This window comes from Eptatretus burgeri, chromosome 10, assembly GCF_056783735.1.
Source record: "Eptatretus burgeri isolate ZD-2024b chromosome 10, Ebu_testis_v1, whole genome shotgun sequence".
NCBI classification, from domain to species: Eukaryota; Metazoa; Chordata; class Myxini; order Myxiniformes; family Myxinidae; genus Eptatretus; species Eptatretus burgeri.
In genome coordinates, this window is record NC_140970.1 from 35,776,827 (window position 1) to 35,792,680 (window position 15,854).

Consider the following 15,854-nt stretch of genomic DNA (forward strand, 5'->3'; position numbering starts at 1 on the left):
AGTGCATGCCATAGAGTGCACACATCAGAATGCATGTCAGAAGAGGTGCGTCAGAATGGGCATATGTGCGCATGTCAAAGTGGTCGCGTGTTCGAGCATAAGAGTGGGCGTGAGTCCGCACTCCACAGTGCATGCATCACAGCACGTGCAAGTGTGTGCCACAGCGCATGAGTGTGGGCAACAGCATGCGTCACATCACAGCGCACTCAAATGCGCAAGCTTCAGCTTGTGTGAGTGAGTACGGCACAGCTCGTGTGAGTGTGCAAGCTACAGCTCATGCGAGTGCCACAGCATTACAGCGCATGTGACTCTGCATGTGCGAGTCTGAGTGTCAGAGTGTGCGTGTCTGTATGTCAGAGTGTGTGAGTGAGTGTGCATGTCAGAGTACATGTGCAAGTCCGAGCGACAAAAAAACCGGGCGAGCGAGCACAGCGTCTGAGCGTACATGATTTGTGCAACAGCTCTTCCATGAGCCTTTGACCCTGTTTAATAAAAAAGGGGGGGGATTGAAGAAGCAAATTTTAATAAAAGAAACTCACATCTACTGAGGAACTTTCTCTTTAAGACAAGAAAACACTTCAGGAGAAATTGTTACCCAATTTGATTTGAGTAGCTGATGGTAAGATAAAAATCAGTGCAAAATTTTCACTGATAAAATAAGCAAAAATATCATTACTCTTTACAATCGATGCTTTTTTAGCAAAAATAAAATATCCCATCAGCATATGACATGGTATTCAATTTGCATTCCCAAATGCAATGACACCAATTGAGTGCAATGTGAGATGTTTTATTTACAGCAATAAATGTTGTCCAATGCTCAAGGTTAACTCCACTGCACTTGCTTGGAATAAAAAAAAATAGTATCAACTCACCTTGACAGTTGTGCGGCAGAGGACATGAGCTCGTTCTGGGATCACAGCGATATTGCATGTTCAGCGACTTCTTGTCAATATTGTCTGAATAAGTCCTACGAATCACAGCACCTTGGCGTTTGCAATTATTCTTGCCATTTGGAATTGATTTCTTGTTGGGAACAGAGGCTAGGAGGTCTCGTTTTGGAACAAAACTTTCACCTTCACTGCTCGCGATTCCTTTTCCACCAAGTTCAGATTCATTTTCAAAAGGGTACCACAAGGTCAGAGACTGCTGTTTTTCACTCGAGTCAGTTTCATCAAGTTTCTTGAAATCAGAATGAAAAAATAAATAAATAAATCATGAGCAAGGCAACTTGGTAAAAGTGTATTAAAGGAAACTATACCTAATTCATGAATGCTGTTGCTGAAAGATTTTTGTGAATCACGATCAGCATTGACATTCCATAACTTGATTCCAAACCTTATTTGCTAGATTTTCCATTGCTCATCTCTGCTTTCTCATAGGTACTAACAATAGCTGCAATGAGCATAAGGCCTTTTGGACCATCTAATATGTGATGAGCAACCTCTCGATTATTGATTACATTTTCATTAGCTTCCATTTCCCTGTTGCATTGATTAGATGTCTACCTTTACCAAAAATAAAATAAATAGAATACAACATGATCTTTGAAAACAGATGGGGCACCTGATTACATTCTCTCAAATTGATAATGACACCCGTTAAAAAACACTTGCTAATATCACACCACATTGGCAATACATTGTCACACATTGGTATCAGAATTAAGTTTATGACATACTTTGCACATCTTTGCCAAAAGTACAATTATATTTTATGAAACAGAATATCTGTTAATAGAAAAATCCAACGTTTCATTTTGAATGAATAAAATTCCGATTTAGGTGCAGCTGTCAAAAATGCTGCCTCTAAAGGTTAATGGATGCTATTTTTTTTGTAATATTCTTGTGAGGCTAAATGATAATTTTTGGAAAACTTATCATTTAGCCTCACTTTTGTGATGTCACGAACCCCTTTGGCTGCCCCGACAGGCCGTTGTGAGCATTTGGGCAGCCAGAGGTTTGAGACGTCACAAAAGCACACACTATGAGATGTTGATTTACAATGTTACATACCTTTGGCTCCTTTTCCTTTGCTTCAGTCGGTATTTCTCGAAAACATGAACTACTTTGTTTGATGCACTGAGGGCTTTGTGAATGATCTTTCATCGCCCATTTTGTCTCAACACTAACTTCAACATCATCATACATGTTTTCCTCAACGTTTTTCAAAGTTTCTTCCCCTACATCATCACAATATCTTTGTTTCTCATTTGCCAGCACTTGGTGCAAATCCATCTTTTTCTGCGCTTCTGCAAAACAACCAGCATTCAGGTGCAAAACTAACAAAATGTATTCGTTATTCATGGGAGATGGAGTTATCATGAAAGGCATTATAATATTACATCTGACATGATTTTGCAATCGGTAGTGCACTTAGTTTTGGCCTGCGTAAGACACTACGGTATCCTTTACTTCGCAATGAGTAGATGACTTTTCACGGTTTTTCACATTCATATGTCGGGTATGAAGCTGAGTTCAGCACCAGCTGAACAAATTTGAAATCATCGTGCCACCTTACCTTTTGTCAAACGTCAGGCCTGGCCAGCAAGATTGTCAAAGACTTGGATCAAAAAGAATGGGATGACATTATTATTATTATTATTATTATTATTATTATTATTATTATTATCAGTGATTAGTAAGCTGAAAAACCTGTACAACTCGAGAGTTCATAGAACACCTTACCCCACACAGTTTTGAGAAAAAGGGAAGCATCTTTTCAACTCATGCTTTGCGTTTCCTAACATGATGTATATTTCCTAAGTCGTGATTTTGGCTGAATCTTAATATTCCCCAATCATAAGATCGTGAGCAGTAAATTTCATTGGTCAAGAAGGCATAAAATTTTGTTCAAGTTCTGCAAAACTAATGGTTTTGGGAAGTGCTGACAAGGCGATTTGTGTTCTCGTCTTCAAGTGTATAATTCAATCCAAATAAAATGGAGTTGTTATAGGTTGAAGAAAAATATTCGGAAATTTAGCGCCGTTGATGCACTGTCTTTTACACCACCTTATTGAACATGTTCAATTAGTTCTTCATGCCTGTTGTTTGTGTCCTTTATGACATCCGTAAAAAAAACAGTACGTTTCCTGTTTGGAATGATTTTCATTTTTGTTTGACTGCCAGGCAGACAGAGTGAACCAATTGCCCACTTTGCACTTCATGCATGGGGTAATGATCACATCTGAAATCTCAAAAAAATATATTATATTTAAAAAAGCAAAAAAGATTAGTGGTTGTACCTGAGGAATTTGAATTCAATTTTAGTTGTTAGCAGTATAGTTTTGCTCATCAGTGCATGCGCGCTCGCACGCACGCATGCACACACACGCACACACGAACACACACGCGTGTTTAGAACGCTTTCAGCACAGACTCTCCCTGAGTTGTTCATTGTGTGCCAATATCTAATGAGAGAATAAGTAATTCTGTTATATTTATAAGGGGAGGGAGAGGGGGTCAGATATATAAATAAGGCCTGAGCACAGTTTATGTATATAAAAAGGACATTGCATTTTACCCCTGTATTAAGTGCATATTTAGTGTGAAGTCATCCTTCACACCAGCGTTGTCCAATTTAGTGGATAGACACATTAGGTGTCTTGTGCTGTGTTCCCCCTTGTCTGAAAGCGGTTTGGGTCCAGCCTGGCAGCTTTCACAGAGGTGCATGGGCCTGTGTGATAAGGCCGTTCGATAACGAGCTGTTATGGGCATGCAGCCATTCAGGATGGACACGATTGGTGGGAACAGCCCCAAGAAATCAGGCCGCAATTGGCTGTGCACGCATGTGCAGGGGCCACCAGCATTATTACTGGCAGGCACGCCCACAGCAGACGTGATTGGCTGCCGACAAGTATATGGAGCGGTGGTGATAGTACGCCATGATCGAATGATCAGACACCACCCTGATAGGAGAGAATTACAGCCAAATATTATAAATACTGCTTGAGCCCAGGCTCAAGAAGGAAGAAGAGAAGGAGGAAGCACCAGTCGTGTGTCTGCTTGGGCTCCTGCATCTCTGTGCTCTTCACATGCCTGACATGAGCACCCTGCTGCCTGTCCTTGAATCTCTGCTGCCCTTTGGGGAATTATCCTCCAAAACCCGGCCCGGTTAGGTGTGCATGAAAGTTGAGCGTATGGCAGCGTATGGGGTTAGCTCCCTCCCTTGTATTATTTATGACCATGTTTTCTCTGTCATTTCATCCCGAAGTTTGTTCCCCAATTGTTATTCCATCAAAAAAAGTGAAAGAAAGAGTTTCTGAACCCAATATGATGGCACAATAATGTTATAGAAGCTGGAGCTGAAAAACCAGGAAAAAAAACCTCTCTAATAAAGTACATTCCCATAGAAACCCTCACAAATTTGCATATAAATTGTGAAACAGAAAAAAAAACAGAGTGCCCACCTTTCAGAAACTTATAACAGGAAAATACTTTAGCTCTGTAAACAAGGATAAAAACCAGAGTTGGTGTCAAAGCCACCCAATGCTCGCCTGTTCATACATTTATCGTTTTTAAAAGACGAGTCTAATAATTTATATTTTTTATAATTCTCTAACAAATTAGTTTGGGGGGGGGAGGTTGGAAATCACTTAAAACATGTCGAAATGCAAAATAAAAAAATTAAATTCTCTTACAATTTTTTAGGGGGAGGGGTTGGAAATCACTTAAAGCATGTAGAAATGCAAAAAAAATTCTCTAACAATTTTTTTTGGGGGGGAATCAAGTCCAAAATCTAATGGCATGATCCTTGGACCATACCTAACCCCCCCCCCCCCCCACCAAGCTTCGTCGAAATCCTAATCACTTAAATCATGTCGAAATGCAAAAAAAAAAATTTCTCTAACAATTTTTTTTTTGGGGGGGGGGGGGGTTGGAAATCACTTAAAACATGTAGAAATGCAAAAAAAAATGAAATTTTGTTGAAAAAAAAGTTGCAAAATTTTTTTTCTCTAAATTTTTTTTTTGGGGGGGGGGTTTGGATATCACTTAAAACATGTAGAAATGTAAAAAAAAAATTCTCTAACAATTGTTTTGGGGGGGGGACCAAGTCCAAAATCTAATGGCATGATCCTTGGATAATACCTAACCCCCCCACCCCCCGCGAAGTTTCGTCAAAATCTGTCAAGGAGTTTTTCCGTAATACAAAAAATTTAACATTTTCACGCTCAGGCTCACTCACGCTCACGCCGGACGTATCGCTATAGGTCTTTGTTGTTCGAACAGGCGAGCTAAAAACGAGACCATTAATACCATCTATTGAAGGGCATGGAAAGACCACCAAAACCAACGAATCCCTTCAATATCAAGCTACTTCGTATGTCAGCAATGATGAATTACATCAGAAAAATAATGAATTCCAGTGCTGTAAGAACAAACTGCATACCCTCCGACATTTGGAGGAAGCGCTCAAAAACAACTTAACGTCTTCATTATATCGTATGCAACATTTGGAGAAAATGAACCATACCAATGAGCTGGAAGATATGTGAAACGACGACTACTACTACGACCACTAATTTAATGATCATTTTCCTATATTTGGGGGTTGGTCAGGCAAGTGAAACAATCCATATCTAATAAATAGCCCCGTGGGGGACTGGCGGTTATTTCCCCCAACAGGCAGGGTGAAAATGAGTGATTAGAGGAAAGGGGCCATGCCCCCTCTTCCTGAAGTGGTACGGTCAGGGGAGCACAGCTTAAGTTAATGGCATGGTCCTTATGTTTAATGAAGAGTTCAGTCTGCATCTGGTCATGGGTATCTGAGAAGATTGTAAACAAATTACCTGAATTTGAGGCAAACTTCCCTTTTCAGCCTCTTATACGTAAGACATTACAGCTTTTCATTTTTAATTAATTTGTAAAATTTTCAAAAAGCAATGTTTTCACTTTGTCATTATGGGGAATTTTGTGGAGATCGGGGAAATTTTTTTTAAATGCAATCCATTTTAAATTCAGGCTGTAACACAACAAAATGTGACAAAAGTCAAGGGGTGTGAATACTTCCTTAAGGCACTGCATATCAAACAAACAGTTTCAAATGGAGCACCTCACCACCATGAGAGCATTTAAATTGCACCAGATGTGGCAATAAATGCAAATTGTTGCTCCGAGCTTGCCAGCTCAATGACAGAAGATGCCATTTGTATTTTTGCCGCCTTCATCCCTACCCCCTTCAGAATCCTGTGTGGGCACGGGCACCTTGCTCGTCTGGTCAATGCATTATTATTATTTGTATTTTTTATTTTTTGGTAGACAGAGTCAAGGCTTGTGGGAGAACTATAACACAGAACAGATCATAACACAACATAATAAAAGGAACAGCCGAAAAAGGTGGACATGCCAACAGCAGGGCTGAGGGAGAAAATATACCAAGATGGAAAAACAAGAGATACGGGGAACGATGAGGTGCTGGGGGAGAGAGAACCCATGGTGTAGACAAGACGAATGCAGAAACAATTTTTTTTTTTTTCGAGAGAGGGGTGGGGGAGGGGGGAGAGTGCTTTTATGTGTGTATAAAATATCATGGTTTTGGATGGGGCATGATCTCAGATGGTGGTGACCAGCTGTCTTCAAGACCTGGATGGAAGGATGAGATATCATCAAATGTGGAAATTGGTTCCACAGATGGGGGGGGGGGGGAGAGGAACAAATGAGTGGAGGTTAGCAGCAATTCTGGAATTTAGAAATTTCCTGAGAAGCGGGTTGGTGGTAGACCACATGCACCCTGCAGATACCTGGAGGGGACAAAGCATGGAGATAGCAGAGGGTGCAAAATCAGAAAGGAGGCAGACAAAGACAGAGTGATCATCGACCTGTTGGCGATAGCAGAGTGATAGGCCCAAAGACTCAGCTTCATCACATGATATTCCAATCATCTTGAAGGCCTTGGTATCCATAACGTCAAGCTGAGCAAGATGTCAGGCAAGAGCACCATCCCATCAATCTGCAGATGAAAGCCTTGTATGTGGATAGTTCAGGTGGGCCAAGGAAGGACTTTGCACAATGGAGGATGGCCAGTCGGCATCTGGCTTTGGAGGCCAAGTTTGAACTGTGGCTTGCCCAGGAGAGATAATGGCTGAGAATGAGACCCAAGAGTTTGAATGACAGAACTTCTTTGACAGGGTGGTTGAGAAATTAGATGGGAGGATTTGCGGTGCAGTCCTTCAGAGAAGGAGAGAGAGAGAGAAGGAGAGAGAGAGAGAGAAGGAGAGAGAGAGAGAGAAGGAGAGAGAGAGAGAGAAGGAGAGAGAGAGAGAGAAGGAGAGAGAGAGAGAGAAGGAGAGAGAGAGAGAGAGAGAGAGAGAGAGAGAGAGAGAGAGAGAGAGAGAGAGAGAGAGAGAGAGAGAGAGAGAGAGTGAGAGAGAGAGAGAGAGAGAGAGAGAGAGAGAGAGAGAGAGAGAGAGAGAGAGAGAGAGAGAGAGAGAGAGAGAGAGAGAGAGAGAGAGAGAGAGAGAGAGAGAGAGAGAGAGAGAGAGAGAGAGAGAGAGAGAGAGAGAGAGAGAGAGAGAGAGAGAGATTTCTCAAGGTTAAAAGACATGTTCCAAGTGTTTGATCAATTTGTGATTTTGTCAACATATGAAGAAGGAGAAGAGGCTGCTGCCTGTCTGCCAGAATGACGAGAAATGTCACGGCAGAGGATGGAGTCATCAGCAAATAGATAAAGAGGATTTTCCAGAATCATAGAGATCACTGATGAATATGATGCAAAGGATGGGGCATTGAACACTGCCTTGGGGTACACCAGCCTTGACAGGGAGAGGAGAAGAAAGGATATGACAGGAAAAAAGGTGAAATATCAAGATTTAATAGTAGTCTGCGAAAATAGGTGATGGCAAACATATTATTTTCCCATTGAATTGGGAAGCAGGGGCCTCAATAACACCAACTTCAAATGTCTAACTGCTGCAGGTATTCCAACTAGAAATATAAAACTCAGCATGGATAATATATAATCAGAAAGTTATATCACCTGGCTGTGTCTAAACACCAAAGCATTCTAGCAGATTAAATCATGTACAATACCTACAGCACAGTAGACTCTGAGGGAAGGGGATGATGGAGCACTCTGAAAACCTGTTTAATCCACCAAAGTCTGGTCTGAAGTCCAGAGACTGAAGATCAACTCATGACGTAGAGAATTACAGCAGATTCAATTATTTTTCCCAATAAATCTTTCGAAAGTACAATACTGGAGTTGCTTATACCCTTACATGGTAAGTTTCCTTGGCTAAACTGGCTCCAAAGATGGCTATACTGGTAAGTTTTCAACTCAATGAATAACCATGACTCGCAGGGCACCTGGTGTACATGGAGGGAGATGGATTTCTAAAGAAAGGAGGTGCCTTGAAAGAGTGAGGCAGGAGAAAATCCTCCCATCCACAGTTAGGATGGGAGGATTGTGTGAAAAGGGATGTCAGAAAGGTGGAGGTAGAAAAGGAGTGGTGAGATAATGACTGGTGATAGAGGGCAGTAGAGAAGTATTGTGGATGGAGAAAAACAGCAGTTCAGTACAGTTGGCCTCACCCCATGTGAAGAGATTTTGAGAAAGAACAATATTCTCTAAAGGACGTGCCTACCTTGCTCATTCATCTTACCGTGCTCAAAGGTTCAGTTTACCTCAATTATCCTGGGGGAAATAAATTGTTAATCACTAATACATAACCAGGAGGGTTCTCGACTCGTTGCGGTCTTCAGGGCCCACTTCCTGTTCGGGTACATACCTGAAAGACAGTTGTGGTGATAACGGTCATCCACAAAGTGATCTGCTTTGGCGTTTGCAGCTTCATGCCCAACTGTGGTTCGCGATTGTGACATGAGGCCAAACGTGTGACAATACACTTTAATTTTACACTACGGTCGATACACTACAAAAATAACTTTGAACTATTGTGCAAAAGATTTATCTGATTTATCAGTGTAGGTTGAGTTGTTGAGAAACATAGATATTATGCAACAATGAATTTCCTCGATGATATTAATGAGCATATAAAGGATGTACATGGCATAAATCTCGTGAAAGAGGATGAAACCAAAGTGAGGTGTGGCCAACACTTTAACTGGCTTATGAATGAAGAAAACCCAAGAAGAAAAAAAAACGGAAGAGGTAGTTATAAATCATGGAATGACAACTAGCATTACTTCGGCTCGACACCCGACACCTGACACCCGACACCCGGCTCCACAACAATATTCGCTTCTATCTCCACACGTGTGTGGAGGGGGTTTCAGGAGGTAAAACGGAGACTGAGCAGGTCTCAGATTATCCACCTCTGTGCCTCATAAGACACGCTACTGACATAGAGCTATGCTGCTTGTGGATGCATTCAGAAATACACCAACCAAGTTAATGGTCAATATGAGTGCCAATTCGAGTTACCCAATTTGAGTGCAAGAGTGGGTGAGTGCATAAGTGGGAGAGTGCCAGAGTGGGTGAGTGCATAAGTGGGAGAGTGCCAGATGACAAGAGTGAGTGAGTGTGAGAGAGCCAGAGTATAGGCATGGGTGAGTGCGAGAGTGGGCGAGTGCCAGAGTGGGCGAGTGCCAGAGTGGGCGAGTGCCAGAGTGGGCGAGTGCATAAGTGGGAGAGTGCCAGAGTGGGTGAGTGTGAGAGAGCCAGAGTATAGGCATGGGTGAGTGCGAGAGTGGGCGAGTGCCAGAGTGGGCGAGTGCCAGAGTGGGCGAGTGCCAGAGTAGGCGAGTGCCAGAATAGGCGAGTGCCAGAGTAGGCGAGTGCCAGAGTGGGCGAGTGCCAGAGTGGGCGAGTGCCAGAGTGGGCGAGTGCCAGAGTGGGTGAGTGCCAGAGCTGTTGAATGGGCACGAGTGCCAGTGCTATTGAGTGGGCGTAAATGTGCATGGAATAGTGCACACCTCAGAGTGGGTGTGAGTGCAGGCCACAGAGTGCACACATCAGAATGCATGTCAGAAGGGGTGCGTCAGAATGGGCATATGTGCGCATGTCAAACTGATCGTGTGTGCGAGCATAAGAGTGGGCGTGAGTCCGCACTCCACAGTGCATGCATCACAGCACGTGCAAGTGTGTGCCACAGTGCACGGGTGTGGGCAACAGCATGCGTCACATCACAGCGCACTCAAATGCGCAAGCTTCAGCTTGTGTGAGTGTGTACGGCACAGCTCGTGTGAGTGTGCAGGCTACAGCTCATGCGAGTGCCACAGCATGACAGCGCATGTGACTCTGCATGTGCGAGTCTGAGTGTCAGAGTGTGCGTGTCTGTATGTCAGAGTCTGTGAGTGAGTGTGCATGTCAGAGTACATGTGCAAGTCCGAGCGACGAAGAAACCAGGCGAGCGAGCACAGCGTCTGAGCGTACATGATTTGCGCAACAGCTCTTCCATGAGCCTTTGACCCTGTTTAAAAAAAGGTGAGGGGTGGAAGAAGCAAATTTTAATAAAAGAAACTCACATCTACTGAGACACTTTCTCTTTAAGACAAGAAAACATTTCAGGAGAAATTGTTACCCAATTTGATTTGAGTAGCTGATGGTAAGATAAAAATCAGTGCCAAATTTTCACTGATAAAATAAGCAAAAACATCATTACTCTTTACAATCTTTGCTTTTTTAGCAAAAATAAAATATCCCATCAGCATATGACATCGTATTCAATTTGCATTTCCAAATGCAATGACACCAATTGAGTGCAATGTGAGATGTTTTATTTACAGCAATAAATGTTGTCCAATGCTCAAGGTTAACTCCACTGCACTTGTTTGGAATAAAAAAAAAAAAATAGTATCAACTCACCTTGACAGTTGTGCGGCAGAGGACATGAGCTCGTTCTGGGATCACAGCGATATTGCATGTTCAGCGACTTCTTGTCAATATTGTCTGAAGAAGTCCTACGAATCACAGCACCTTGGCGTTTGCAATTATTCTTGCCATTTGGAATTGATTTCTTGTTGGGAACAGAGGCTAGGCGGTCTCGTTTTGGAACAAAACTTTCACCTTTACTGCTCGTGATTCCTTTTCCACCAAGTTCAGATTCATTTTCAAAAGGGTACCACAAGGTCAGAGACTGCTGTTTTTCACTCGAGTCAGTTTCATCAAGTTTCTTGAAATCAGAATGAAAAAAAATAAATAAATCATGAGCAAGGCAACTTGGTAAAAGTGTATTAAAGGAAACTATACCTATTTCATGAATGCTGTTGCTGAAAGATTTTTGTGAATCACGATCAGCACTGACATTTCATAACTTGATTCCAAACCTTATTTGCTAGATTTTCCATTGCTCATCTCTGCTTTCTCATAGGTACTAACAATAGCTGCAATGAGCATAAGGCCGTTTGGACCATCTAATATGTGATGAGCAACCTCTCGATTATTGATTACATTTTCATTATATTAGCTTCCATTTCCCTGTTGCATTGATTAGATGTCTACCTTTACCAAAAATAAAATAAATAGTATACAACATGATCTTTGAAAACAGATGGGGCACCTGATTACATTCTCTCAAATTGATAATGACACCCGTTTAAAAACACTTGCTAATATCACACCACATTGGCAATACGTTGTCACACATTGGTATCAGAATTAAGTTTATGACATACTTTGCACATCTTTGCCAAAAGTACAATTATATTGTTACGGCTGTGGAAATTCGCAAACCACCATCCAGGTCCCGTAGGTGAGATATCTCTTAAGTACATGTGTAGTTAGCCCCAAACCCGTTGTTTGGAGGGAATAAATGTGATTCATTCGGGCTGTGACGCTTTGAGTCAGTCGTTTTTCGTTCTCTATCTTTTATTTCAAATAAAACCCAACGAGGACGCTCGGTGGACTTTTCGCGCCATTCTTCTCCGCACTTGGTGTGAGGGGAGAGAAGTGAGGGGAGGGCAGCTGGCCCCCGATTGGTGGATGCACGGTGTGACGCGGCTAGGGAGGAGGACGCCCCTCTTCGAGACCTTTTTCGAAGCGCCTCGAAGGGGGGTGGAGCAAAGGACGGGGCGGAGCAACAGGGTGGAGCTCCGGGATATAAAAGTCGGAGACGGGGGAAGCAGTTTGGTAGATGCTCTTGCTTGGTAGATGCTCTTGCTTGGTGGATGCTCTTGCTTGGTGGATGCTCTTGCTTGGTGGATGCTCTTGCTTGGTGGATGCTCTTGCTTGGTGGATGCTCTTGCTTCGTGGATGCTCTTGCTTCGTGGATGCTCTTGCTTCGTGGATGCTCTTGCTTCGTGGAAGCTCTTGCTTCGTGGTTGCTCTCGTCTTCCGGCTCGCTCGTCCTGGTGGCCGCTGGCCGGGTCTTTTGTGGGGCAGTTGTAAGACACCGCTGGTGGGAAGGAGCATCCGCCATTCCCCTCTCCCGACTTAGGCCATCCACGTTTCCCCCCCCCCCTCGATCCACGCTGGGATAGCGCCGAACACTCGGTCCGTGGCGTCGAGTGGCCAACACGTGCAGGCGCGAGGCACGCAGGAGAGGACTCGCCTACCACGCTCGAGCACGGAGTCGCGGCCAAGCAGGACCACGTCGACGGACGTCGGAGAGGGACTCAACATGCTCAGGGAAGTCGCGACTTCCATTTCTTTTGGGTTCTGTGCAAACGTGTGTGTGTGTGGCGCCAGTCTGGTGAAGTAAAACTGTTAAGTGTTGCCGTGTGTCGGTCTTAGTCGGTTGTAGCTCTGCGTCGTCGTTGCTTTATTGTTTTTCGTATTACATTTGCTTATTGTGCATAATTGGTTTAATTGCTATATGTGTGCTCTGTGTCTATGTGAATAAAGTGCTTGCATGTTGAATTGTTCCCCGTTTCGCTGCGTCCTTTCCTTTGTTTGAATCTCCATCTTGCTTCACGTAACGGGTTCGTCATGGACTTAATATGCCCGATAATTAATCTGAACCGTCGAGGCCGATGATAACACCGCTTGGTTATCCCGATAGTACGGAACGGACTGCTTAAGCGGTCCGTGTCCGGAGTCGACCTGCGGCGAGGTGCGATCGCCCGGTCTACCATCCGTGTGGGTACTTAGGTAGGTCGAGTTTGGCGAACAACCCTATCCCATGCGGGTGGCCGATTGGCACGATCGTGGTGATGCCGAAAGGCCCACCCGTGACTAGCTCCCGGTGTTAGTCCGAGAGGGTCACGACAGAATTGTCCTTCCGGTGGGCAACGTGCCGCGATTCGAGTCACGTGGCCGATCGCACGCCGGCGGGCACGAATTCGCAACACTGGTGTCAGAAAGCGGGAAAACAAACTCCTGTCTCCAAGCTAAATTCACGGGGAATCGGTCCAAGGGTGAGAGGAGCGACCCCCGATTCCCTCCAAATTACGAGCAGGCCAAATTAACCCCTTACGAGAAATAAGATGGAGTCTCAAGGCGAGTGGGAGCCGGGGGTAGTAGGAATGGATGTAGAATGTGTAGAATCCATGGCCCAGGATGAGAACCCCGAGCAGGAAATGTTTGTTGTGCAGGAGCACGAACTCCCCCAACTGAACCCAGAGCCCGAAATAGGTGCGGCGGCGGTGTATGACACCTCCCCTCCACCTCTCCACCAAAACCCTCCCCCGATCCCTGCTGAAACGGCTCACCCAAGCGCACCCGACATGGCCCAGCTATTCGCCATGCTGGCAAAGATGAATACGGATGCGCACAAATGAATGCGAATATAAACAACAAAATGGATACGAATACGCAACAAATGAACGAAATGAAAACGAAAATGGATACGAATACGCAACAAATGAAAAACGAATTGAAGGAAGAAATGAGAGAAATGCGGGGTGACATGCAGCAAATAGGCCGAAGCCTGCAGGCGGGCATGAAGGTGACAACGGTGGAGCTCAAAATGGCGACGCCACGTGTGGGAGCGACCGAGCTGGGAGGGAGTGCAACGGCTGTCAAGCCCGCGGTGGAGGCGGGTGAGGAGAAATTAATTCGGGGGACGTATTGGGCGAGAAGCGTGACGGTGACCGAGAGGGAAAAACTAATTAGAATAACGGAGACGTGCACGAGGGAGATAAGAGACGAGGTGAAAGGAATTGGGAGGGAGAGAAAAGAACAATTAAGACGGAAAGCAAGGATGAGGTACGCAGAGATCGTAAAAGAGCAAGGAGTGAAACAGAGGAAAGGACGGGAGTGACTTAAGGAGAAAGCAAGGTTGACCTTCGTAAAGATAAGGGAAAGACGCCAGAAAGAAGCAGAGACTAATAGATACGAGGAGACAACAGAAACTAATAAATGTAAAGAGACACGGGAGATAGAGGGTGAATTGGACGGGGTTAGAGACGAACACACACACACACACACAGAGGTCGTGGAGGACGATGAGGGTGAGCTTGCGGAGCGTGTAGGGACCTGGTGCAGGCAGCTGGATAGCCCCCTCCAGGAACGAGGGGAGGGAGTATGCCCCCTTGAAGCGACTCACGACCAGGTGGGTTCGGTCGTGCTTCGCGGAGTTGAGAGGAGTGCTGCGAAAGGGTGCACGGAGAGCTTGGGGGGTATAGAGGCCCCGGAACCCCTTGTGGGGACACGAATCCCAAGTGTGGTTGTCCCGGTGTGTGTGGTGCAAGGTGTGAGTGCGTCCCCGTGTGTGAGTGGTGTGGTGGCAAGTGTGCCAGAGTGCGTGCTTCCCAGCGTGCCGTGTGTGAGTGAAACACCGCGGGTGAGTGTCTCCGCGTGTGTGAGTAAGGCACGGTGCATGAGTGAACGGCTGAGTGCGAGGGAGACAGCGTGTGTAAAGTCGCTGTGTGTGAGGGAGATGACGGTGGGCATGCGTGAGCATGCAGCCGCGTCTCCCGGGGTGAGTGTAATGGTGAGGTGTGTTAGCGTCGTAACACGCAGGAGTGCGTGGGTGGAATGGCGACGACAACGGCGACAGAGGGACAAAATCCGAATAGCGGCTGTAGCTGTTTCGGGGACCGCACCGGGTTCGCCCAGCGGTGAGCGCGAGGTCCGTGCTGTGCAACGCACGAGGCCGCCACGTGCTCGCTTGCGGGAGTGAAGCCCGGTCCGGAAACACCAGCGGTGGATTTTCCGATCCCGCGGACGGAAAAAGTGCAAGCAGGATTTCGGATTTGGACCGGACAGGTTCTCCACGCGGGCGTCTGTGTAAGCTCCAACGGGCAGAGCAGATGTGTTCGCGTGGGGAACCCCTCGAGACGTGGGGCTTGTGTTTTTTTATGCGCCGGGTGACGTCATGGCTGCGTGTGTGGTTGGAATCCCGCACGAGGGTAAATCCCTGCCGGATGGTACCATCCAAGAGGAACGAGGGACGCGGGACGCGAACAGCTGCCATGACGTCACACCACAGGTGCGCGGCTGTGAATTGCCGCGCTGGTGCGCAGGTTGTGAGTTACTGCGCTGGTGCTGCGCAATAAAAAAAAAAACAGCAAGCCTCGCTTTCGGGTGAACAGAATTCCCTAGGCAAGGGGTGGATGATCCCCTTGGCCAGGGCACAGGATGACACTAGTTAGGGGGAAGGGTTAGCTTAGTTAGACCAGCTCCATGGGGCAGGGGTAAGTCCTCATGGGGCCTGTGGAATGGATCAGGTAGAGGGTTTTAGTTGAGATTTAGGATGGGAAATAAGGATTTGAGGACAGTGACAGACTTTGAATGTGTAGAGGGGACGTAGCTTAGCGACGTAGTGTTAAATGGAACGTGCTGTAGTTTAAGGGACGACGTGGGAGCACGAGGAAGTTAGGGGAGGAGGTAGTTAGAAGGATGGCAGAGTTCGGTGATGTGTGAGAGTTGGAGAGTTGTGACATGTTGAGTGAGTGAGGCCAGCCGGTCTGTGTGAATGGAGCGAATGGGGAATGCATGGTGCGATGAGTGATTGGGGGGAGGAGTGACTCCCGCCTAAGGGACCCTGGGGTCAGTGTAAAGTGAGTTAGCTGGGT

General features: G+C 45.6%; 1 protein-coding gene across 4 annotated transcripts in view; it reads right to left on the minus strand.

Moving 5' to 3' along the window:
- LOC147018313 (uncharacterized) overlaps window positions 1-15,854 on the minus strand; it is a 138,862-nt gene that overhangs the window by 39,447 nt on the left and 83,561 nt on the right. For 3 of the 4 annotated variants that reach the window (XM_085897855.1, XM_085897853.1, XM_085897854.1), the window contains 3 exons: window positions 10,765-11,071; window positions 2,016-2,251; window positions 876-1,182 (listed from right to left, as the gene is read on the minus strand). In XM_085897855.1, the coding sequence (XP_085753981.1) occupies window positions 876-1,182; window positions 2,016-2,251; window positions 10,765-11,071 (850 nt within the window). The remainder of the gene's footprint in view (window positions 1-875; window positions 1,183-2,015; window positions 2,252-10,764; window positions 11,072-15,854) is intronic. The other variant, XM_085897856.1, reaches the window with a different exon arrangement.